The sequence below is a fragment of the Scleropages formosus genome, chromosome 19, assembly GCF_900964775.1.
Source record: "Scleropages formosus chromosome 19, fSclFor1.1, whole genome shotgun sequence".
In the NCBI taxonomy this organism is placed as follows: Eukaryota; Metazoa; Chordata; class Actinopteri; order Osteoglossiformes; family Osteoglossidae; genus Scleropages; species Scleropages formosus.
In genome coordinates, this window is record NC_041824.1 from 7,564,098 (window position 1) to 7,590,825 (window position 26,728).

General features: G+C 43.4%; 1 protein-coding gene across 8 annotated transcripts in view; it reads left to right on the top strand.

Moving 5' to 3' along the window:
* Positions 1-3,540: 3,540 nt before the first annotated feature.
* The window catches only part of pard3aa (par-3 family cell polarity regulator alpha, a), a 318,437-nt gene continuing 295,249 nt past the window's right edge, over positions 3,541-26,728 (top strand). For 4 of the 8 annotated variants that reach the window (XM_029246102.1, XM_029246106.1, XM_029246105.1 and 1 more), the window contains exon 1: positions 3,544-3,932. In XM_029246102.1, the coding sequence (XP_029101935.1) occupies positions 3,813-3,932 (120 nt within the window). In that variant the 5' untranslated portion in view covers positions 3,544-3,812. Of the gene's footprint in view, positions 3,933-26,728 lie in introns of all 8 variants that reach the window. The other 4 variants (XM_029246101.1, XM_029246104.1, XM_029246099.1 and 1 more) reach the window with 2 other exon arrangements.

The window sequence follows — 26,728 nt, forward strand, 5'->3', positions numbered from 1 at the left end:
CCTTCAGATGCGAAGGTGGCAGTTTTAACAGTAAAATGTGCTTTTTATCAGTTACTTGTCCAGTAGAGGCTCACATAGGGTGTCAGGCAGGATAAACCCCAGAGGGGATGCTGAGTCATCTCTGTGAAATCACACACACACACACACACACACACTCAGATGCACCACAGACACTGCATTGTGGGAGGAAACTGGTGCCACGAGAGGAAATCCACAAGAAGATGGGAAGAACATTCAAATTCCACACAGACTGAAGTGCAGCTGCATCAGGTTGCAAGACGACGATCCAGGAACAGCTAAAAAGCCCGAACGTTACGGAACGGTAAGTCCGAGTCCGGACCCGAACGTGACCGAGATGTCGTCGCGAGACCTGAAAAGAGTCGTTCGTGCCCAAAAACCTAAAAATGTTACGGAGCTGAAGCGGTTCCGTGGGCCGGAATTCCTCCACGGTTATGATGGAACCCGGTCAACGACTGCAGGAACAATTTAGTTGCAGTCGTTGCAGCTAAAGGTGTCGCAACCAGTTAAGGACTGCCGCGTGACTGCTTTTACACGGCGTGAGTGCACGTGTCAGGGTTCGAGGTTCATTGACGTAGTCTCTAGGTATACAAGTACAACATTATATAGCCTAGATGTTCTATATACAAGAGTGGTATAATAGTAGATAAATAGACACAAATATAGGTATTTACAGTAGATCAGTCAATCTGCTCAAGGTTCATTATGTGTCACACCAAGGAAATGATAGTAAAACAGTACTGGTGTCACGTTTTCTCTCTCACGCTCCGTTGTGATTATTATTCCTGACTATGACCATCTGGCCGGCGCTACAGAGCACCGAGCACCAGGACAGCCAGGCATAAGAAAAGTTTCTTTCCTTAGGCCATCTACCTCATGAACACCTAAATCTCTCCCCTAGAGAGTAAACCAGTGCAATACATAATGCTGTTTATATTTATATTTATAACTATTTATCACATCATATCTCTTACTCACACTCCCTTGCATTTGTATCTAGTGACTATTTTTGTATATTGGGTACTTTATATTTCTAAATATTTTTATCCCTTGTTCACATACTCTATCTTCTCACCTGTCTTGTCACTGTCATTCTGTCTGTGCTGTGGAAGTTCCTGTTACCAAGACAAATTCCTTGTATGTGTGAACATACTTGGCAATAAAGCTCGTTCTTATTCTGATTCGAATGGGTTATTAATAATAAAAACTATTATTATTATTATTATTATTATTATTATTATTAATATTAATAATTTTCTGAACTGACAAAAAGATCTTATCAAATTTAATGCCAAAAAGCTGCAAAAAATTGAGATAAATGGGGAAAAGAAAAACTAGGACAGGTGCCTTTTCAGAGCCCTGTACCTCCTCCACTAGCTTTGCTGCTCCTCCTGAGCAGCGTGATCTGCGAGACCAGTGCAGCAGGGCAAAAACGTGGTGACCTTACCTGGGTCCTCCTGCCCCCTGCAGACTGAACACCCCCTCAAGGGGAGCCTCAGGAGCCCCTGCTCTGCTCAACAAACGATGCTCACGTGACGCTCTGCGCTGTGGAGAGAACGGCCGCGGAGTGACAACGTGCGGAAGCTTCCGGTTCACGCAGCCTGCGCCAGCTGTGCCACCCGCTGTGCCTTTCTCCAAGAAAGATGCCCAGCAGAAGATTTTGCCCCCCCTACATTAATGGCAGGGGGCAGCAGGGTGGTTAAGGAAGACAGCTGAAGTCCCATGAGGGGTAATATAGGGTTTCTAACAGCGGTACCTTCATTAACACATTCACCTGTTGTCAATAGTCAAGAGTACAAGTTGCTCTGGAGAAAAAGTTTGGCTGGAAAAGTAATAATCATGTCCTTCACATTTGTTCATTTAGCAGATGCTTTTCTCCGAGTTGATTTAAAACCATGATTTACTGGTGCTCAGCTGACGCCTTTGTCCAAGGAGACCTAAAATGTTCAATATGCTATGCTAAACCGCCTGCAATCATTTAAACAGCAGAGAAATGTAACACACACACACACACACACACACACACACACACACACACACTATGGGCAGCTTAGTCAATAATTTACCTGAAACATGTTTTAGCACTGTGGGAGGAAACCAGAGCACCCTGAGGAAGCCCATACAGATGTGGTGAGAACATGCAGACTCCACAGAACAGAGTGGGGACTGAACCTACATCAAGTCACATAGCCCAGATGCTTTGAGGCACCAGCGCTACCTGCTGTGCCACTTTATCTTTCACCGCAGTGCAGTAGAGCTTCTTTTACTTTACTGTTTTTGGGTGAGTAACACATGGGAATGAGGAGAACATGAGAACACCCAATACAGAGCAGTGAAGGGAAGCATAAGAGGTGTAAACCCCCCCCCCCCCTCCAGGTGGGACTGCCCTGGTGCTGCTGCACTTGCAGGTACTTTTTACTGTACAGTCAAAGAAATGACATGTCTTTCATAGAGCATCTATATATTTATGTTCCAGTATTACACATGATGATAAGGGCAGCTCATTCCATAACTCACATATTTTACCTGCTATTGTTTACCCATTTATACAGCTGGATAGTTTTTACTAGAGCAATTCATAGTAAGTACCTTACTCAAGGGCACTACAACTGGAGGTGGGATTCAAACCTGGGTCCAAAGGCAGCAGCTCTAACCACTACACTACTTGTCCCTTCCTATAGAACAATTTCAGTTCAAAAACACTGTTGGTACTGGAGCTGAGGACTGACATTTGTGTTTTGCTTTTGAATTTCAGGGTTGAGATTAGGGTTATTCTGGGATTGGCATTCAGAACTTTTGGGAATATTTGGGATACTTGGGATTGCTGTGTACGACTGTATTTTGGTGCTGAAGTTTGGTATATCAGAGCTTTAAGGTGTACTTTGGGAATGAAAACTGGTACTGGAGTTTATAACTGCATTTTGGGAAAGATACATGGGATTGGGGGGGATGCGATGGCACAGTGGGTTGGACTGGGTCTTGCTCTCCGGTGGGTCTGGGGTTTGAGTCCCACTTGGGGTGCCTTGCGACGGCCTGGTATCCCGTCCTGGGTGTGTCCCCTCCCCCTACAGCCTTACGCCCTGAGTTGCCGGGTTAGGCTCCGGTTCCCCGCAACCCCATCGATCCCTGCTCAGTCTGTGTGGAGTTTGCATGTTCTCCCTGTGTGGGTTTCTTCTGGATGCTCTGGTTTCCTCCCACAGTCCAAAGACAACCTGTTCAGGTTCACCCATAGTGTGTGAGTGACAGAAAGGGTGTGTGTTCCACTGACGTATGGATGAGTGACCCAGTGTAAATCACAGCAGTGAATAAGGTGTGTGGGCTCATAACACTACACACAGAGTTCACTGGAAGTCGCTTTGGAGAAAAGTGTCTGCTAAGTGAAAATACTGTAGCTGTTGAGCACAGTTTGGGAATCCGCGTTTTCAATTTTGTGTTTCGGGATCAAAGTTCGCTGCGCTCCTGGAGTTTTGCCACATCACTTCCACGAAGCTAGTCAGTTCCCCGCGTGGCGGCGCCGCTCCGAGCGCGCGCACACTCACTGGGAAGCCGAACAGGTGGCCGCAGTGGCTCGCGCACGCAGCTCGCAAGCTGCGGCATGGAGGCGAGGTGAAGGACCTCGCGCCCCTTCTTCCTACTCCTCGGGATTACAATTCTCTCTGCACCCACCCCACACACACACACACACACACACCCCACCCACGCCGGCGACGCCACGGCGGTTGGATGCGAGGACAGGAGCAGCGCGAGCGTTTCGTCGGGAGCCGGGCGCCGCGCGCCGAACTAAGCTGTAGACCATGAAAGTGACGGTGTGTTTCGGCCGGACCAGGGTGGTGGTTCCCTGCGGAGACGGCAGCATTAAAGTGCGCGCCCTCATCCAGCAAGCCGCCATGCGCTACAGGAAAGCAATCGCAAAGGTAATGGCCGCGTTTCCGCGCTTCTCATCCCCCCCTCCCGGCTGTTTTGATGCCATCTCTTCATTTGGGAAGAGAGTCGGCGCGGGAGAGGCGCGAGGAGTGTGTGGGGGGAAGCGCAGCGACTTCCCTCAACATGGCGCTTTTCTCGGAGAAAAAAGGGGGAAAACGCAGAAAAATGTGTAAATGCTATTTGAAATGGACGTGTTCGTGGGGTCGACCGCGCTCGCTGGTCGGAACCCGGAGGGAAATGCAGTTAAAGAGCCGCCGGTGCTCCACACTAACCCGGTGTGTGTGTGTGTGTAAGTGCGCGCGCGCGGACACGACCGCGGCGGCGCGTCTGTCAGGACCCGCAAGAAAACTTCACTCCGCGCCCGCCGCATTTCTCCAGGAAATGAACGGCAAAACCATGAAATGTGAGGCAAACAGGGGGGCGTTTAGCGCGGCGAACGCGGTCCCTTCCCGGTGGCGCGCCCCGAAGCCTTCTTGTTGTTGGCACCGATTCGGCGCGTGACAGAATTATTCGAAATGGCAAATGCCGCTGAATCTTCTCTTCCCTCCCCAGCGCTACATTCGAGCCCTTTCGCCCAGTCGCTTTGTTCTCCACGGGGGCGAGTGAGTTAGTCGTGTGGCCGTCGCTGCGAGTCGCGACCCAGCGAGCTCGAAACAAAAATGGACGCGGCGTGAAGTGCTCGGAATAAATGTTGGCCAAAGTTTCAACAGTTGTGGCGGCGGCTCCGTGCTGCGCGCGGGGCTGTGTTTTTTTTTTTTTTTTTTTTTGAGCGCGCGAGGGGATATGAGCGTCTCCCTCACGCAGCAGGCCTGTAGCACTGAGGAGGGAAACGGCAACGGGGCGCGCGCGCACACACATGATTGAAAACGTCCCAGGCGACCGGCGCGCGCACTCATTGCGCCTCCGTTTCACGCCGCACTTTTACTTTTTATTAATAAAAAAACTACACTTTATCCGCGATTTGAAGTGCGCTTCGAGCTGCTCCAGACTCTTCTTCACACGGCGCGTTCCGTCTCGTTTTAGCCACAGAGTCCTGACCGGTGAAATCGCAAAGTTTAATCATAAAAACAGCAAAAAGTAGGCAAATTCTCAAAAAAAATTGACTTTGATTTACTTACAAGCTACTGTAAGTAAGGTTTGTTAATGCTACCTCCTTCCTTGCACTGTCCTTACGCAGTTGTTACAGCTGCTATAGGAAGAAATTCTTTTGTTTAAATCACAGCGCCTTGCTTGTAAGTGATATACAGTGTAAATTAACTTTAAATGACCATTGACTTTACAGTGCTTTACCCATGTATAATACAGCGGGGTATTCTCTCTCTATCAGTTCTGGTCTAAGTAAGTACAGCAGTAGGAGGTGAGAACTAAGAACCTTCTGGGACTGTGGGAAACCAGCACTGATCGGGACATGACCTGCTGGCACTACCTTAAGAAGATCACCTTTGATTTAGAGTAAAAATAAGGCTTTTCAAGAAGCAATACTTGTGTGTAATCTTACATTGGCTCTCATTTGATTACTTTAAAGGTCTATGTTTGCACGAAAAAATGTTTTGTTAAAGGAGTAACTGGTTCTAGACCCTCGCTTTCCACACACGGCTCCGAAATCGGAGCTCCGTGGACCATGGTCGGACCGAGCTTCTCGCAGTAACATTCGTACGGTAACTGGAAAGTGGGAATACCGTGTTTGTCGGAAGGGTGATTAAAATCAATTATCGGCTAATGAGAGGGGAATGTTTTCTTTGCCCTATGTTTCGAAGCCTTGCGTTTATTTTACTTAAGCTGGCGGTTGTGGAGAAGTTTGGCCTAAAGCATTCCTTATGGTACTGCCAGGGGCTGTGAAGGAAACACAAGTGAATGGTGGAGTAAGGCTTCACTTTGGGGGAAGTACTCTTTCTGTTCATCTGCGGCGCAGAGGAAGGTGAAAGCATGCCGAAAATGTAAGGGGAATTGTTTTATTTTTGGGACGTTGCGTTTGTTATTTCTAGGGGCTGAAATGAGTATGAAATACACATGTAGTCATATGTACTATGTAACCAGTTTTTTTGACAGGTGTCATTTTAAGAAAGTACAGAGAGAGAAAGCAAAATGCATGTTTGACGGTTTCCTCTGAACTTGTATACAGCATGTTATGGGATTGTTCTGTGGAAACTTGCAAGGGTCTGGAAGCGTAGTATTTCTCATCCTTCTTTGCGTTTTACAGCTTGAATTACCCTTGGGGTGATGGAGGTTGTGGGTCCACCGAAGCACCGTATAAATTCTTAGACCTTCTCAGAGCCAAGAAATGTCACTTTTTTTTTTTTTTTTAAAGCAGTTCAGCAGAAAGATGGCATTCCCTCAATTGATTGTCTGCTTGTGGCTTCTCCCTGCGGAGTGCTCCGAAATGCGTTTATTTTCTTGAAGAGGCCTGTCTTCGATATGCTGAATTCCCAGCTCGGGGGTGCAAAGCTTCTACCTGGCCATCCAAAAAAAAAAAAAAAAAAGCTGTTAGAATAACATGATGAAATTTAAACTTTACCAGGACCCATGGGAGATTCAGAAGTGATATATTTGGCCATGTTGTTTGTTGTTTTATTTCTCTTTATTAGTAGTTACTGATTTCCAGCTTGACTTAGTTTAACGCAATGGCCTTGGGTTAGTTTAGAGTTTGCCTAAACATTATTTTTAAGTTAAAATTATTATATGTATTTGTAGATAGTGTGCCTGTAAGGGCTAGTTGTGTTCCCATTTCTGGATGTTTGTACTGAATAATAATTTTGAATTTGGCCTGTCTGCCTGCCTGCTTTGTGCAGCAAGGTAAACAACATTGTTGTTTTGGTATTTCCTATCCTGCAGGTAGTGTTGTGGTTGAAGACCAATGTGTGTGACCTAAAGCTTCTAGTCCTTCTTTTAAGAAGTGCTTTGCTTGTAACTGTAACCACAGGTACTTGAGTTGCTGAAGAAAAAAAGTTCAGTTGTTTGTCAAGTTCATTTCCTATTAGTAACTGCTTGTCCAGCGTAGGGTCACAGTGGTCCAGAGCCTATCCTGGAAAGAGTGTGTGGCATGGTACACTTTGGGTAGGATTCTAATCCATCACTGGGAAATCACTCACTCGCTAGAGCGTGTACATGCGCATGCAGATTAAGGGCAGTTTGGAGTTAGAAGTTCACCTGAAACATAAGTTTGGACTGTTGGAGGAAACCAAAGCAACAAGAGGAAACACGCAAACATGAGAACGTGCAAACTCCAGACAGACTGAGCCAAATTTGCACCCGTAGCCCAGGAGCTGTGAGGCACCAGTGCTACCCGCTGTACCACCATGTGTCCTACTTAGTAAGCTGTTTTGCATCACAGTGTCTGCTTGGCAACAGAATAGTTTTTGTGATCAGTCGGTACTTTAAGGGAAGCAGCTACGATTTGGTGCTGTGAAGTCTGTGCTTCGCTCTCAAGTGCCAAATCAACGCAGTCTCAGTACTCATGCCACAGTTCCTATGTTCTGAGCTTCTGAAAGAAACGCTTCGGTCCCACTTGCCGCATGCATGCGATGGAACCACGGGCGGAGAGTTAGGAGCTGCTGCTCCGGCTGCATCGGGGCCTCAGATGACCAACAGGTGTGCAGTTATGGAACTGCTTTTATCGCTCGGGTGTGTGTGGGTTACAGTCTGTCGAAAGGAAACCTGTCATACCTCAGGAAAGAGTGTTTTTAAATTGATTCGCCAAACATCCCTAAGTATTAAGAGTAGACATTTAAAATGCTCGCTGGTTTGCGTATGTAGAGCTGTAACAGCACAGTTGACTGTCGTAAGTATTTTTAGTAAAATTAAACATGCTGCAGTAGCTTACAGGATAGGAGTTCATTGAAATCAGTTATCCAAGAGGACGTTTGAAGTGTGCGGTTGAGCGAGAGACACATCTGTACCCTGCTGTGGATGTCTGAGGAATACCGAATGTGTTGCATCTCTTTACCCTCTTTCTTTTGGTAGAGAAACAACCTGAGATACTTCCCAGCACATTCACCTGTTTTTAGTGGGAGGAGATCTTGTCTCCTTTCCACCCCTGAACAAGCTCTTTGGGAGTTCCTGCCCTTATCGGGGATGTTTGGCAGAGCGAGGGGCAGCGTAAGAAGCGGGCGAGCTGGTGTAACGTGATGGTGGGAAAGGCAGCCTACTGCCAACATGGCTGGTCTTGTGGTGTGCTGGGCTTTTTCCATAAACAGCACTTTTAATGGGAATTCTCATTGTTTTGGCCCTTATTTTTGCCTCACTTTGAGGCTGTGCTCTTCCCCCAAACCTTTCAGGCTCTTGGTGTCTTGACTCCTCCCCTCTCCACACACACACTTTGGGAAAGTAACAAAAGTCAGTGTTCCTAAAGTGACACATAATAATTATTCTTTGTAAAAAACAATATGATGCTGCTTTTGCAGTCCTTTGCAAATAACATTCTGGGAAATTTAAAAATAAAACATGGGGAAATGCTTCCTCCATACACGGATGTTTTTGTCTTTTTTCCACATGAGTAATTCTTTTTCACGGTGGAAAGTGACCACATTAAAGTGGCATTAAGTGTTTTCCATGGTTCGTTTTGAGCATATAACATGGTAGCGATGTTGAACTTAAGACCCAATGCCCATCCGACGGTGCCGCTTGCGGAGGCCTACTGTTACGGTGATTCGCTGCAGAGTTTCTTTGAATGTGCCTCCAGTGTTGTTGGCAAACATTGTGAAGCCTGGCTGAGGGATGTTGTGTAGAAGGTCTCATTTGGGCTTCCAGGCTTGGCTGTCAAGAAGTTCAGTTTTGGAGGGGCTGTTTCTGTGCTGCTTTGGGTCCCTTTGTAGCTTCCTCTGTAATTACTGTGGAATGCCTTTTTGTAGGGATGAGAAAAATGCCAGACCTAATTTGCCTCTTAACTTCAGAATTAGCCAGCAGTAGTAAAAAGAATATTTTCCCTGCTGAGATGCTAATATATTTATTAGAGTTAATTGGAGCAGGTTTTTTTTCTGTTCTCACATTTCATCCTGGAATTCTTGACTGGTGATTATTGGCACCGTTGAGGGAATCATGGTTACGACCAGTTGCCCCATTTTAATCTCTGAGAAGTAGCTGCTGCACGCACAGTCCTTAAAACATATGCATTTTTGCAGACTGTCTGATCATCTTGCTTTTTTTCCCCCTCCCTATGTCTCCTGTAAAACACACACACACACACACACATTTTCAGAACCGCTTGTCCCACACGGGGTCACGGGGAACCGGAGCCTACCCGGCAACACAGGGCGTAAGGCCTGAGGGGGAAGGGGACACACCCAGGACGGGACGCCAGTCCGTCGCAAGGTACCCCAAGCGGGACTCGAACCCCAGACCCACCGGACAGCAGGACTGCGGTCCAACCCACTGCGCCACCGCACCCCCTCTCCTGTAAAACAGACTCAGAAAAAAAATTCTGATAAATTGTATTCTAATGTTACTAATCAGGTTGCAAGATACTATAAATACAGTTGTATACGTGGAGCAGTTATAAAGCAAGTACTTTTCAATGTTTTTCTCAAGAACAGTCCTCTTCAGCTTCCCATTCAACTATTCTGCATAGGTCGGGGAGCACCGTATCACCTATTGTGCATGACTTGTCCATCCCTCCCTGTGGAGCCGTGTTCTGCTGAAACACTTGTAGCAAGTTGACCTTTTGGGGGCAGACAGACTTCTTTCTGGGTAGTCTTCTTCCCAGCAAGAGTCTTACGCCATGGATACCAAGCCGTTGTGAGGCATTGTCTGTTATTTCTGATAGGCATGGCAGGATACCTCCTGCTGTGTGGTGTGTGTGTGTGCGCGTACCCTTCAGTCTTCCCACTTGCCTTTTGTTGGTCCTGTGTGTCTGATGGGCCTCTGGCTTTCACGTGCTCATCCTTTTGTTCCTAGAAGACATTGTTTCTGCTTTGCTGAGGGGTGTCATCTCTGCCCAGTCACCAGTATACAGCTCCTGCATCGCTGACCACTCTCTGGACCAAGGCTTTGCCCCCCACCCCACCCTCACCCCATTCTGTCTCCAGCCCCGTCCCTACTCATTCCCCTTCTGCCCCAGCTTTTGGTATTAAGCCCCGGTACCCCAGGTGAGCTGGGTATTTCTAGTCACATGAAAGCTGCACCCTCCCCTCCCCTTTTGTTATTTTATGTGGTATAGTTGAGATGTACTGAACATTTAGGAACAATGAAGGCTAACGAAGCAAGATGCAGGTTGATGCTAATCCAATTTCTGCAGTAACTGATGTAGCAGAGCAATGACTGTAATTTTATTTGGGAGCCCATGTAATGTGGGCTTTCAGGAAACACTGTTAGTTTGTTGTGATGAGGGAAATGAAATGATTCAGGTGCAACAGACACATGTAATGAGCCAAGGGGCTCTTTAAGTACAGGCAATCCCTGAGTTACGAACGTCTGACTTGCGTTCAACCCGTACTTACGAACCACCCCCGTTCTGACTGGACGTTGATATTTTTTTTTTTTTTTTTTTTTTTGGTCACCCTTAAGTAACAGCCCGAGGTAGGACAGACTTCCTTCAGTGTCTCATGTCTTGTGTTACTGTATTTGGCTTAAATTTGTTGGTGCCAAGGTTATGAGAGTAAAACCAAAGTCTAAATGTGATGCAAGTGATGGTGATGCATCCAAGAAAAAAGAAACGATCACGATTGAAACTAAAGAGTAAATAATAAAGCGAAAGGTGAAATGCGAACGAACAATAGAAAAAGCAAACATTAATGTTTCTTTAATGTTATACATGTGCTTGTGCGCACACACTGTCTCTCTCTGAGACAGCACTCGACTACAAAAGACAGTTCTTCCCACTTGCAGAGTCTCACTCCAGACAACCCCCACCGTTCTCAAACCTCCCCCTCTTTTCTCTACCGAATCCTGTCCCTCCCTCATCGTTTCCCGTTCCACGTCTCTTTGATAACTACTGTCCGCCTTGTCCCTCGACCACGACATTTGATCCTCAGCTCTGTTCAGTTTGCCGATCGACCCACAGACCATGTGCCCGTCCATGACCATGAAAACATGTCTAGTCCTTTGATTATGAATAAATGATCCTGCACTTGGGTCCGGCCTCCTCCGTGTCTTCTGTTGACTGTGACAGTAGTAACATGTATTATCTCTTTCTGTTGCTCTCTCTATTACAAATACTGTAGTTACATTTATTCATTTAGCAGATGCTAATGTAGATCTCAATATATTACCTCTCTCTCTCACACACACTAGCTGAAGCCGCTTGTCCTGAGTGGGGTCGCAGTGAGCCGGAGCCTAACCCGGCAACACAGGGCGTAAGGCAGGTGGGGGAGGGGACTCACCCAGGGTGGCATGCCAGTTCATCACAAGGCACCCCAAGGGGGACTCGAACCCAAGACCCACCGGAGAGCAGGCCCTGGCTAAACCCACTGTGCCACCGCACCCCTGTTATATTATCATTACATCATTAAATTGTGTTATTAGTACTGTATTGTTATATTAAAGATGTTTTATTGTATCCAAAGTGTTTCTTTAATGTTTTTATGCATGGAAAGGTATTAGTATATGATATACTAACTCAAACATCTGACTAACTGACATTAGATACCCACCATACCTAACTGTTCTGACATTAAAATCCGACTTAGATGGACTGAGGACATGGAACTCGTTTGTAATTCGGTGACTCCCTGTACATAAACTGAGAACATAAACTGTTTCACGGGGGCTAAACAGACTTTAAGTGATCTATGAGTGCATAAGTCACTTTTGACAAGTAACATGTTTGTAGCTGTGGCTCAGCAGCAACATTGTTAACTCTGACTTGGAAATGGCCTCCTCCTAATGAGACAGTACAACATTGGCAATATCAGAATCCCTTACCTGAAAGCGTTACCCATAAATAAGGGATTTTATATGAAAAAGGTAAGGTTTAAATTTTAAGGCTTTTTTTTTTTCTCCTGAGCGTGAGACAGGTAACATCCCATTAATATACAATTAGAACATGCAAAATTCATTGGCTTCTTATGAATCCGACTGTGGAACCTGGAGGCATTTCCACTGTTGTTAGCGTGTCCTTGTTGCATGCTGCAGATGCAGACTACTTGTGGAAAAAAATGAGCTTTGCCCTGGAACACAGTTTTATCCATTGTGCTGTGAATGATGGGATGTTGTGTTGGCTGTATATTCAGTTTATCACAGCATTCGTTTTATTCGTTCAAACTGAATCAAACTGCTCTTAGTCCGAACTGTAGTTTTAAGTAACGCTTGTATCACTTTGAAGCATACTTGCACACAAATTTGTGTGGCTTTCTAAATGCTTTAGTAGAAGGTAGTGGGTCTTGTTCCGTACAATCCTCTGTTACTGATTTTGTAATCAAAGAAACCACAGTGTGAAAGAGAGATGGGTCTCGACTTCTGATACGCTTTGGGTAGCTTGCAGCTTTGCTTCAGCATTGACTTTGTGGTGTGCTGTTCGGTCAACACTCCCAGTTGAAACATAGTTTTGTTTGCCAAGGCCTCCGTACAGTTTGGCTTTAGTATATAAATAAGTGGTTGAAAATGTTCCTAAAAATGCAAATTCAGGTGTTTTTTTTTTTTTTTTTTCTTCCCCTCTGTACTTAGGCAAGAAAGAGCAGTATTGCGAACAGATTGTTAATCATGTTGTAGTCACTGCAACTGGGAACCTCTAGAGGAAGTTGAAGGACATTGTTCAGACTTGAATCTCTTGACAGCTTCTAGAGGATGTAACTTTGATGCTTTCATAAGCTGAGTAATGGAAACGTCACCGCACTATAGCCAGTGTTAAGGAGCAAATGGCCCATTTCATTCCAGGTTATCTCAGAAGTCCTGCAAGCACATGCCACGGTAAGTGACCATACGGGCAAAGCACTCTAGCAGTGTTCTATCACAGGTGCGTCCTGCCTCTTGCTCTATGCTTCTGGGATAGGCTCTGGACCACTGCAACCCTTCGTTGGTTATTGGCGATGGATGGGTGAAGTTTATTAAAGAAATCAGCCAAGTCTCACAGACTATTTATTCTTACAGAACCCAGCCAATGAATAAATTAAGATGTTGATTATGATTTGGTGGTGAAAGTAACTGTGGATTTATTAACAAATTGGGATAAAAACAGTTCTTTTCTCAACTGTGTTCATAAGGGGAGGAGCCAGTGTGCTCCTTTTGCTGTTGAACCGAGCTTCCTCCGATGTTATTTTTAATAATTTTCTTCACATAAGTTTCTACAGCTGGAGAAACACATTTTTCAACACGTGGTATTTTCAACACCGTAATATTTTCTAAGCGAGTGGTTCATTTTAATAGTTAATCAAAGAAAGTACTTGTTTCAGAATGGGGTTTCACGAACAGGTGCCTTGTGCAGTCCTGAAACATCACAGGAAAAAACTTCACAGCACAAAAATTAAAATACTTAGAGGCTGCTTAAAGACAATCAGCGGCTTTTTCTTTGTCTTAACCTATATCGGAATACGTGGTTTCTGCAGCCGATGGTAGTTCTGATCAGTGAAGGGTTAACTCGGGTTGAGCTGTAGCCTGGTTTTTATGGTTCTGCTCAAGGTTGGCAGTAAGCATGCAGAGTTCTTCATTATTGCTGAATCCCTTCTTGTCCCTTCTGATTTTTCTTAAAACCTGGACAGGTCCTTTAGAGCAAATAATAGGCCCCAGACTTCTTGCTGTTGCTGGATGTCTAGTGAAATCTTTGGAACCTTGCTTACCAGGGGCAATATGAACTCATGATCCACCGGAGGAATATGGATTGTGTCTAAATGGGCTGTATCGATTCTGCATGAATATAGTATTTCAGTATTTACGTCCTCTACTTTGGGATTGTAACAAAGATGTTTAATGACAGCTGTTCAGACGTGACCTTAGCAGGAGGACAAATGAGCCTCTGCTTTGACTCAGTCAATGGTTTGAAACTGTTTTAAAGCACTATGGTGTGGGAGCAGTGGTCTCGGGCATAGTGTTGTCTTAATAAGCTGCCTGTCCGCAGTTTCCTGTCCCGCTCTCAGCTTCACAGAGCGAAACTGCATCTCCTTCCGTTATTCAATGAGCCAAGACGTGCGCAGATATTGATTACGCTGGAGGAAGGAGTAATGCAAGAAGACACCATCTCAGCACAGTGTCTGTGAAGCAATGTAATCTGAAGTGCACTAGAGGTTGGGTCATCACATCACCGAATTGCTACTGAAATGAGTTTTTTCTTATGGTATGCAGGAAGAAATTTTTCGCAAAACTGCACAAAAAAAGGGGACCTTTCTCAGAGTTTTAGAAGCGCGAGGGTTACTTCCAGTAAACGTCCAGCTTTCCGGGTGCTGCAGTTCACACGTGCAGGCTTTGTTAGTGTGCTTTTCAAATGTTGCCAGTAATAAGATATGAGTGTTGGAAGCCTGCAGCAGGTCAATTCCAAAGGCTTTATCGCTTTCTTTCCAGGTTTTTTTTGTCCATTGAGAGCTGAAATTTAAAGATGTAGCTTGGTCTGTTTTATACAATTCAGTTAGAGTTGAGTTTATTCCTGTGATACTTTCAGTTGTCGGTGAGCGTATTTCCCGTTGCCTTTCCATTCTCAGCTCTTGTAGGCTTGCTGTAGCTCAAGGGTTTGCAGACCTTGTCATGCGGGGCCTCTGTGTGCTACTTTTGTTCCTGTTGAGGGCTTGTATAATTATGTTTTATTGAATTTTTAAGTGAATGCAATGCACAGTTCAAATAATATGGATCCAAATTAGTTAAATTAGTGGCAGGACTAATCCAATCACATTTGCCCTACTCTAGGAATTCATGTCGTAGTAAGGTCGCTGGAGATGTGATGAATAGAACTGGTCATTATTTAAACAGCATTATTTGATAATTAAGTTTCTCAAGAGTTGTGTTAATCAGAATAAATTTGTACTGAAAGTCTTGATTGTTTTTTGATTCCGCAAAGGCACGAAAAATGAATCTGACTTTGTATTGGCGCAGCTTTCTTGGTCCAAGAGCAGTTTGATTTAATGCAATTGGAAAAGCATGTTGAGTTGTCTCCATGTGGATCAGCTGTATTTGGATCATGCGAGTGATTGAGTCAACAGCTGTAATGTCAAATTACTTAAGAGCTCAACTTGCAGTAAAAACAGCCTTGACAGGGAGTTTGAAAACACCTGTTGTGTCCTAAATTCATGAACTGGTGTCTTATTTTTGGGTGGCTCGCTTCAGTGTTCGGGTTCCATAATTTTTTGAAGTAGCTTAGTCCCTCATATTTTGAAGGGGTTCAGCTCAAACCCATTCCAGTGCTTCTCTTGTTGGAAAAGGGCTATAATTTCTTACTGAATTACATTTATTCATTTAGCTGACACTTTTCTCCAATTATTTACCAATTTATACAGCTGTGTAATTTTACTGGATCAATTTTTAGGGTTACTTACCTTGCCCAAGGGGTACTACAGCCAGGGGTGAGGTTCAAACCTGCAACCTTTGGGTACAGAGGCAGTAGCTCTAACCTCTACACTAATACTAGCATTTGATCACTTTACATTAGATGGACTGTAGTGGATATCTTTAACGTCTGCAACCGATATGACCCTTTGAAGATATTTAAACAGCAGAATTTTAAGAAATTTCTGTATTTGAACTGCAGTATGTTGACTTTCTTCAGAGTACATGGATTAATGTGTGTACGCTTTTCAGTTTAATACATGGTTAAATGTCTGAACTCACAGCATGTCTGCTTTCAGTGGTGGGTGATCCCATGCTGGTTGTTTCTTCTCCTGCTTCTCACTGTAACACACTGCTGGAGGTTTGTGTAGATAGTTCAGGGTGTATTTGGATTGCATCACACCATCGGCCTTTCATTGAATATTTTTCCACTATTCATTGGGTGGACTAGATAATCGTCGGTTGTTTCCATGTTGTAAGGGCGGAGATCCTGTCTGATTTAAGGGAGGGAAGGTTTTCTTCTGAGATTAAAGCCCTGAAGAGCATGTGTTTTGAATGTTCTTATCGAGTGTGGCATGTTTCCCCGAATGAAATCCAGTAAGGTCATTTAATAGTCATATTTGTTGCAATTATTTATGATATATTGTACTTTTCCTCATTCTGTTCAGATCACATCAGACAAATGATACCCATGTGGATTTTGGATCATTCACTGAGGTTTTTTGTTTTGATTGAGCATCTCTTATTGCAGTAGGTATAAATGACCTCATGGAGCTGTGAACTGCATGACTGTAATTGCTAGTCTCTTTTGCGTGGGAGTGCAAGGATAGCCGTTTTTCCGCAAGAAGGCTCGATTCTCCGAGGTGTTTCCCCTTCACAGCCGCATCAGTGGTTTCTGCGCAGTGGGACTGTGCCACCAGCTCCCCTGCCGTTTGAGTAACACTACAGAGCTGCCCGTAGTGGTTAAGGCCAAGACTTTCCTCTTTTGCTGTCTCTGCACATCCTTTTGGGGATTTAAGGAGCCAGAAGGAAACTGAAGTTTCCAAGCTGGTGTTTTGGCGCAAGAAGGCTGTGCCCAATATCAAAGCTTTCCAAAAATGGCCAGGTTCTGAATTGCCCTTTCCCTAGGTAATCTCTAGTTTTCTTCCTTTTTGCAATAAATGTAACATATTTTAATAATTTAAACCACAAATCAGGCAAGCAGCCATAGTCTCAGATAGAGATGGGGGAGATGAAGCAAAAAGGAAGTAGTCATTCATATTGTTTACACTTCCTCCAATTAGCCCTTAGGAAACGACTGCTAAGGTTACAGTAGTTCATTAACTCAGAATGAGACGTTGAGTGCTCTCTGTTAGCCCAATGTAGACTAGAAATGTTAAAAAAAAAAAAAAAAAAAACTGTGGTACTACCACTAATTTGAAGGCGCTGGTTTTCCCTGAGGGCACAATTGACCCATTAAATTGTAAATCAGGGGTCACTTTCACTGTATTGATTGTTCAGAATGTGTTTGTCTATGTGTAGTGTGAAAATACAGAAATGCCTGTATGATTTTCAGTTGCCGCATTTTAATTTATTTGTATGAAATTGAAACGCATCATGTTTTCCACAATAACTTTTACATTATTAAGAAGCGAGCATCCTTCCATTATCAGTAACCGCTTGTCCAATCCAGGGTCAACAATTAAACATTGTGGAATATTATGACTTCATTTTAAGCCCCTAAAGCTCATTAATCGTGACTGAACTGCTTACTATAAAACCATTCATTCATCATCTCTGTAGAAGACTGAAAACATTTTAGGCTGTTGGCAAAATGCTTCTTGGTGGTTTTACATGTTGTCTGCTGAACTACTTGGGCCTGACCACCTCCTTGATGCCGTCAGCCGCAAATAGCAGACATAATGTACTCATTGACAAATACACGTTTATTGAATTTGTCCCAGAATTTTCCATCCCTTGTAGAAATACCTTCTCATCCTTTGAAGAGTTAAGGCAATATCGTGGGTGCCTGTTATACGATGCACTGGAATATGATGTTCCTTTGAGTGTCTGTCTTTATTTGTGACCATATCTCACTATAAAACCCTTTACCTTGTGACTGTTACTGTTAGTACACACTTTATATCAAATATAATAATAAAACAACAGAAATTCTTTGGAATATTCAACTGATACCTTAAAAATAGGCAGTTTATTTGGTCGTGAAGGCCCTTCATACATTTGTTTCCTTTTTCCACTGCTGTGTTCCCATGAGTGGAAAGTTCTATACAATTATCCAAATACTGTATTTGTTGCACCAGTAAAATAACTATAGAACAAATATGGGGAGTTATCAAATTCAGTAAAGGTTGCATAAGAAGGGAAAGACCTGTGTAACTGATGAACTTTTTTATGCTTTCTGTATGCTCAATGTTGTTTTTTTTTTTCCCTTTCTGCTGTTTTTGCTTTGTGTGTTTTTGCCAAGTTAGGATTTCACTGTCTAATTTTTATTTTTCCTCTTTGTTAATCCCACATGCCTTTAGCCAGACTCCAAAGACCCCCAGCAAAAAGGTGGAAAGGTCTGCATGTTTTTCAGTCATTTAACTATAACCTCAATCCATATTATTTATGATTTCCATTTTTTCTTGTGGGAAAAAGATCCATGCTATATATTGTTCCTCTGTAAGATGCATATGAGCTTTGTATAATGGAAAACCCCTGTATCACTTTGAAAATAGGTCAGTAATGTCCAGCCGAAAGGAATTACACCTACATTGCTGAGTAAGAAAAAAAGCTGTGAGTATATCAGAAAACTGTTCAAGTTTTCTTTTGTCAGAGGTAGTGTTGAAATACCACTGTTAAAAGCCATGGTTGTTAAGTTTGCTGCTTTGCATTCAAGATCCAAATTCTAATGTTACCTCCTGTTGTAGTATCCTTGAGCAAGGTACTTACCCTGAATTGTTACAGTGAAAATTACCCACCTTTATAATGGATAAATCAGTGCAAGTAGCTAACCAAACAAATAAATTGGGGGGGGAAGCATCAGCTAAATGAATGTAAAGAAATATAGCTTTTTTCCGTTTGTGTTGATAATAGTGCAGTGTTCCAAGTTTGGCAGAAGTGCAGTGTTTACCTCTGCCAGTCAGTTAAGCACGTTAATGTTGGAGGTTAATGTTTACACTCATCGGTTAGTGACCTTGGAAGGAAAACACTGTCTTGTCTACTTCAAAGGCCGATGACGGTGAGAGAGATGCTTTGACACACAGCAGCAACAGGTAATGCAACTGGTCTACGACGGACGGGACTGGCTGTTAAGTTTCTTAATCGGATGGTGTGGGAATGTGTACTTAAGGTGTTTTGTAGAGCAAAAGGCAGTAGATTGTTGGTCTGGACTCACTTGGCTCTGCTATGTACAAAGTGTTAGTAGACTTCAGACAGGCCCAGGCCTTGAAAAATGTTTGCTTTTCCTTTTCTGTGCCTGTACCTGGCAGGGCAACCCTGAGAGCACATTTCGGCTTTGCCCAGCTTTTGTTCCAGTAAAATCATTGGCTCTTATCTGCCTTTTTTTGAAAAATCTCTCTAACAGGATGTGACTGACTGGTGCTGTTTATTTTATTATTATTATTATTATTATTATTATTATTATTATTCTTTTTTTAACATTATATTCCCCCTCCCACCTGTGGTGTTCAACGGCAACAAAGCTGTCGGCAACACCGGCCACTTGTTTGAAGGGATACGACGGTGCCTTGGGGATGCTGACAGACGCTGTGTGCGCTGTCAGGGCTGCCAAAATGAGCCTTATCCAAGCATTGCCACATTTCTGCCCTCTCGCCGTTCTGGTTTCGTCCTGCCCTCGAAGGTGTTGAAAGAGCTGCGTCTGTCCTCAGCGCAGGGGCTCTTGGACAGGTGCTGCCGAACTGGAAGGACAGCTTTTTGGCAGCGACAGGTGAGGGCAGACAAGCTGTAGCAGGGATGAAGGCTTTGTTCATTACGGGAGGTGCGTGTCAGTTTCCCTTCTGCCTGGGTGTTCAGAAATTCACGGAAATTTACAGAAATTCTCCCTGTTAAAGGGCGCTTTGTTTTTACTCTTTTCTCAAGCCTGTTTGTAGGGCTCCTGGTTTGACCAGGGGAAGCAGATGCGTGTGGACCCGGATGGTATGAAAGCCCTTCCCGTCCACCTAAGTGAGGGCAACAAGCGAGCAGAATAATGCCCTCCTTTTAATGTTTCATCGTTGCGGCTGCGTGCATTTTTTGGCATTTCACCACGTTGCACAAGTGTTGGTTTTGAGTGTAATGAGGCTGCAGAAGCTTTTTGTTCCTACTGCATTTTAAGTAAATTATTGGGAATCGTGCCTGAGACTGCAGACCTTGTCAGCACCTGTGACGCTACAGAAACGATAACGCCGCCCCCTTCAACATTTCCTAACGTAGGTTTTGTTTTGCTGCATCTTGGAATGAATTACCAGCAGTGTTACTTCCTCCACAGAAATATTTCTGTAGCTCAGAATGAACAAAGTCAGGTTTTTCCTTACTCTTGTCCTCCGTAAGGTTAACCCAGAGTAATAGAAAATGTCTGTAGGCATTGACAGATTTTCCCTGTCGACAAAACTAATATATTAGTTAACGAAAACTGTAAAAACCACAGGTTAAAAATTGACAAACACATTTATAATGAATGGCCTGGTGTTTGTAGCACATTTGCAGTTTTGCTTTTACTCCCTTAGGGGCTGTCTTTTCGTCATTATTTCATTTACATCTTCTCATTTAACACACAAGCACACAAGCAGTTCACTCTAAAGCTGCAAATCAATGTTCTTTTGCCACAGATGAAGCATAGAAGCACCAGCAGAAGGGTTTTACTTCATCAGCTCCCCCCCCCCTTTCTTTAATTGTCCTCTTCTCTGGACTTCATTATCTCTTCAGATTGTATCGTGGTTATTCTGCTGTGCCGCAGGCAAACCTCTGTATTGCGAAGTGTTCGCGTCGTTGTCCCCATCATGCAGACGGGGCCTTTTTAAACCCAGAGTTTGGATGCGCGTGCGCGATTTCTGGCCCGGCGTTCCCTCCGTTTTCCAACAAGAGGCAGAGGAACCCGCCACTCCTTGCTGGCTGCTTCTTTGTTCTGCTGAAATGCAGTTGTCCATGTCCTGTTAAAACATGATCTTGTGTGAAGTGTAATTAGGGTGCTACATGTGTTTCATAGCCAGGGAGTGTTCAAGAAATTGACACCAATGCGACTGGCTCCTTTTTTTATGCCCGACTTGGTGTCTGAGGGGACACAGTTTTGTTTTAATGCTTTGGACAAATTAAAAAATACTGGAAATTCTGGAGTGGATTTTTGTCCTTTTGAGTTAGTTTAAAAATGAATGTAGGTTAAGATTTTGGCAGGTATGACTTGAATGCTTAGACTTTCAAAGGAATCTTCCCTTCTTGGTCTTCAGGCCCAGCAGTAAACTTCAGGTCTTTGGATATAGAAATTGGGTGCACTTTTTTGGATGTGGAAATAAAGCATCGTACAGTTCATTGTCTTTCTTCCTGTCTCCCAGTTGCTGCCTGATGGTGGTGTGACGGTGTTGGGGTTTTGTGACAGGACTAGAACAGATTGTCCTCAGATCTGGTGCTCATACTGCTGTTTTGAGTGATCCGATTGGTCAGCGTGTTGAGAACTTGTAAAGGTTCTGTCTGTGGCTGTATCGGGCTCTCTTATGGAAGAAGGATGTTACTGAGCAAAGACCACCTGCCCAGGCCTTGGGTGGAGTTTCCCTCCGTTCTGGCTGTGTGCCCAAATTGGAAATCCAATTATCTGCTCACCAGTTTGCCAAAATCAAACTTACCAGGCAGAATGGAGAGGAATCAGTGATTGAGACCCTCTGTTGCCCAGTATGGGGACAGCTGGTGCCTGTGGATACCTGTGGAGTTTGGACCCATTAGGCCTAGTTACAGGGCTTTTGTAATTGCTGTTCTTTTTTAATTTTTGGGGATTGGAATGGTGGAGGAGAGTCTACAGCACTGTTTGTTGAATGATTCTAGAATACATTCTTATTCTTACGGTTTAGCAATGGTTCTATAAGTTGGGAAAGACCTATGGGGCCGATGAATCATTTTTATTCTTTACGTTTAGCTTATGCTTTTGTCCAGTCAACTCACAACAGTGATTTACCCATTTATACAGCTGGATAATTTTCACTGGAGCAATTCCCAGCAAGTATCGTAATCGTCATCAAGGGTGCTCCAGCAGGGGTTGGGATTCAAACCCGAGTCTCAGCTGCAAGCCAACAGCCGTAACCACTATGCTGCCTGCTGCCTCATTTTCATGGTTGGCAGTTCTTGGCTGCAGCATGCCTTTTCCTCATGTGATCATGATTGTTTGATTCAAATGAATGAATACCTCCATGTTGACCTTATTTTCAGAGCTCAGTTTGGTTAGTATACAGTGTGTTCCTATAACGTAGTAGTTGTCTTCCTAGGAAACATCATGCTAACCTTACTTGTGCTAAAAAATAAAAGGGCTTATTTGAAAAATGGGGTTAGGGGCAAAGCACTCAAGAATGAAACACATTTTTAACCAAAACATTACCAAACATAATATTTTAGCACATTTGTGAAAACATGTTAAATTCATAATAAGGTAAAGTTAGCGTAGACAGCAGAAAGCAATTGCTTCTTTGTCTTGTTTGAATTTGTGTTTTGGGAAGAGCAAAGTTTAACAGTAATGACGGCAAAAGTGAGGAGAATGGTGCAAAATGCACCAACGAAGCAGAGCGCGTGGTACGGCTCACAGCAGGCATTGCTGGCAAGCGTTGAAGGTGTCGGGCGAGCCCTCCAAATGCTAGCCCAGGCATGTGGAGCTGCCCTTTTGTATTTTGCAGCCTGCTTTTCCTCTCTCACACTGATTGTTCCATTTTGTGCACCTTACCTTTCTCCTTCCTCAAGTGCATTGTGAAGAACAGCTCCTGTTCCCTGTGTAAACTCCCTGCCTTTTTGCTGTCTCCTGTTGTTTTAGGAAGAGTTTCTCTGCAACACTGGGCATCACATATCCATGGGTGACCCATCTCGATATCCATGTGTTTCTGCAGTTCCCAGGCTCTTTTGTGCTGACAAGTGCATTTCTCTTCCCGAGACTTAAATTTCTTTGATGCATGTGCTCTAAGTTGTTCTTAATGGCCAACAAATGGGTTTTAGGCTCACTTTGCAGGCCACACCTGTACTTGGCAGCACCGTGCGATCTGTAAGGTGTTCTGGAATCTGGACTCCCGACAACATATTCTAGTAACGTTGCATTGCCATTTTTTTCTAACATAAATACATGGTGTAGCAGTTACCTTTAGTCCTTCAAAAAGGTCCTGACATTCCACACGCCCTTTCAGCCTTCAGCATCTGTTCAATGATAAACTAAATCGATATTTTCTGTTTCACCCACAGAGCTTTAGTCATATGGGGTTGAAAACTGTCTTATACTGATGCCATATAGAATTTCTCATTATCGTGACTTTGAATATGTCATCTTTCTCAGTTGTTTTTGTTGGCTACATTTGTAAAAAGTGGATAAATTCAGTTGAATGCAATCTGCAATACAGATGATGCATTTCTCTTTTTTTTTTTTTTTTGGTTCAAATGTAGTGTGCATTTTCTGGCAATAAATGTCCCTAAGCTGATATACTGTAACCAGTTAGCTGTTCTGACAGTTTGATATCTTCACCCTCAGTCCTCTCATTTAAAAATGATCAGCATTTACACATTTTTTACACATACTTTTGTTTAGACATAATAAGATCCAAATGTCCCTTTCTGGCACTCTTAGTTGAACCAAGACACAATGGGTCCTTGTGTTACGAAAGTCTGAATATTTGAAGATCCAAGCATTTTTTTAAAGGTATTTTTTTACATATGTTTTCAAAAATGTGTTGCACAGCAACCATGACCTGTGTGTCGGCACCCAGCTATTAGGTGTCAGTAACACACACCCAGACGGAGTAGGAATGTGAGACTGGGTTAATTCCACACTCTTCCATAGTGTTTACAACTGGTGTCTGGTGTTGTGTTGCTGAACAATGGCAAGATAACGAATGTTGCACATACTTCCGCGATAAATCAGTCCACAGTAGGCTTTGAATAAGAGTTTATACAAACTGTGTATTTTTCAGTCATTTTGAACTTTATAGTGGAGTTTTTCTGTGTGTTTTTTATAAGTTTATTATAACTATTAAAGAACCCTACCAAAAAATGAAGTATGTCTCTATTATACTTTTTATTGATTGAAGATGTAAAGAAGCTGAAAGTGGCCAGATTCTGATGAATGTTGAACATGTCATTTCAAGGTAATAAAAGAATGAAGTCAACTTGGTAAATAAAATCGAAGTGTGCCCCCTATGTCAAGCCCTGTGTTTTCAGGATAGGATATGGAATACAGCTACATGGGATGAGTGGTTGATGGGAATTGGAATAGTGTTACAGCAATCTTAAATTCATTATGGCTTTATGTGAGGCTTTTACAGAACATAACCTGTGAATAAATCAAGGGATGTTTGTATTATTAAGCTTTTATTGACTGTAACCTAGTGGTTCAATTTTCAGACAAATTGAGTTAGACTTCCGAATTGTGCATGTAGTTTAAGCACCAAGTGCAATGTTTTTTTAATTTCTTTTAATAAATATAACTAAATGTACTTTTTTCATGTAGATCACTAAAACTGGAGCAGATTGATAGGAAGCAGATGTAATGTTTTGCCTAGGGCAGTTTTTGCCTCTAAGACACCCTTAGGCCTGGTTTCAGCAACCTGGGGAGCAGTTGGAATTAAATGAGTTACAGATTCGTCCTCCTTTTTCAATCTTCACATGGGTCATGCTTTTTGTTGGAAGTGGTGTGCACTGCTCAAAACTGCAGGCTTCTTTAAAATGCCTTGTTTCTTTTATTCTCCTTGCCCAAAGTCTATCCTGGTGGATCTCTCAGTGGTTTATGGAAGGGTCCTTCAGCTGGTAGATGACGTCATGGATGAAGCCACAGGAAAAAAGAAAGCGCTGTAATGCACGATAAATTTGCGTCGGGCTTTTGTGAAGCCGTCCGAGCCTCTTTCACGGTTTGAATTTATTACCAAGGGGCCTCAGACAACTTAACCCTCGCTAGAACAGTTGTAAATGTGGAACATTAAACACAAAGGAGTAATTAGCCGATTCGGAGAGTGGGAGACACCTCTATTTAATGCAAGTGATTTAGGGATTACTGCGAGAGAAAGCAGCTTTCATCCTTATGAAATAATTGCGTTTACACAGCTTTTTTTGTAGCTTAGCCTTTCTGTTGCGACGACAACAGCCCCTGCATTAGATTTTATACCCGTCAGATATTTATAGGTCTCTCTTCCAGTTGTGAGTTGCCGGAACCTAGAAATAAGCCCTAGGAGTGGTGTGCCGTGGTTTTGACCAGTATGTGGTCTGGTGTCAAACTTGCTTAAGGGGGTTTTATTTAAGTGGGAAGTGTGAACAATACTTAAACCGGTGCCACCGGCATTTCCAGAAAAATGTCAGTAGCTTAAGACTGTAAAGTCAGAGTATGTGTCCAGTGGTCAGTATTCTGATTTATATTTTCTTCTTGTCCAAAATTGTTGAACCTTTAATGAGTGTATGTATCCGGGAATGACTCTCTGAATGGTTCCTTTGTTGTCCGTACTGTAATTCTTCCCTAGAGGCCTCGATTGTACCTGAAAAAAGTCATACAGCAGCAGAGGTATCAATGCGTCATTGTGCTCCAAGTTAGTCACCCCTCCTGAGTGACAGAAGACAGAATGACTCAAAGAAGGAGCCTTATACTGTACAAGTATGGACAAGCGGTGTTGCGTAGGAAACGAGGACAATTGTACATTACTTTGCATCTTCGCAAGGGAATAACAGGATGCATTTCAGTTGTACCACAGGAGTGGCGTTTGTGGGGGTTTCAAGGGACCTGCTTCTAAAACCCACACATTACATTGACCTTAACTGTTCTGCGAGGGTGGGTATTGCACATGGGTTTCAAACTGCAACAAGTTACTTGCCCTCATTTGCCCCAGTTAAAATCCAGCTTGATAATTAGCAGAAATGTATTTTTTTGGGTGAAAGTTTCATTTAAATATTTTTGTTGTTGGTGTTTTTGTTGTTATTTAAAGCATTACTAAAATTTTAGCAACAATCTGTTTCATTTGGGGGAATGCAGTGGCGCAGTGGGTTTAACCCGCTCCTGCTTTGTGTGCGTGTGTTTGTGTTTTTCTGGGGAAGCAGTGGTTGCAGCTTTACTGATAAAAATCTGATTTTTGCAATCCATGTCACGCAGCAACATTATCAGATTTTAATTCTGCTTTGCTTGATAAGTGAAGTAAACTTGAATTTTACCCCAAGCAACTTATTGTACAAAAGAAGTCAGAAGTGCCTGACTGTGATCTTTGCGAAGATATGAAGTAAAGTCTCAGCGTCAACATGTCTCTTATCATTCCTTTGTGATCCGTTTCATTCCTGAATGATCTTGCAGCCATTTTTGTAACAGTCTTGTAAGTGTAGAAAGGTATTTGTCTCAGCGTCATTGAAAGATGCTGAAAGTCCAGGAGTGTGTTGAAAAGGACTTCCTGAATGTTGAATGGGGATTTCTCGGGCTTAATCTTTATTTTGTCGATGAATGCAGGGGAGCTCAGCGGTTGCGGGGGTGATTGATCAGGCCTTCGTCAGGGTACACTGGGCTAACAACCCTTCAGCGCTCACTGTTGGAGTACAGGGTGAAATACCTTACCGTGGCACTAGGTGAAGGTGTGTGTCAGCAGAGTAGCCCCCTTTTCGGTAACATTTTTTTAAAGAAATTACGGGTGAGCGATGCTGTGGAGCACGTCACAGTGTCCAGTGGATAGTGTCATAGCTCTTGGGCTGTTCGTTTGGATGTGGGTTCAAATCCGACTCGTGGATCTAACTTGCTGCATGTTCACACTGATTTCTTTCCATAGTTCAAAGATTTTTCTAGTGTCCAATACACTGTTCTACAGGACCTGGCATTTCCAAATTCAATGTGATTTTGTTCGTGGAGTGCAGTAATAGTGGATTCGTGATACTGAATTGCCCATCGTGTGTGTGTGTGTGTGTGTGTGTGTGAGACTGTAGGAACTTTAGTGTGGTGTATTGCTGAAGCCGGAGTGTAAGTTGCATTGGGTTAAGATGTGAGCTACATACTGGTTGTCGTATGTTACTTTAGAGCAGTGTGTCTGCTAAGTGACTGAATGTAAAATTTATAAAAATATGTAAAACTAATGTAAATATTTCCCACTGCTTTTGTCCCTACCCATTTTCATTGACTTTGGTTTGTGTGTTTGTTCACACTGATGATAAACTGGGAAGTTACAACGCGCGACTGGCCTCATGGAGAAGACAATGTCAATGGAGTGTGCGCCGGTAC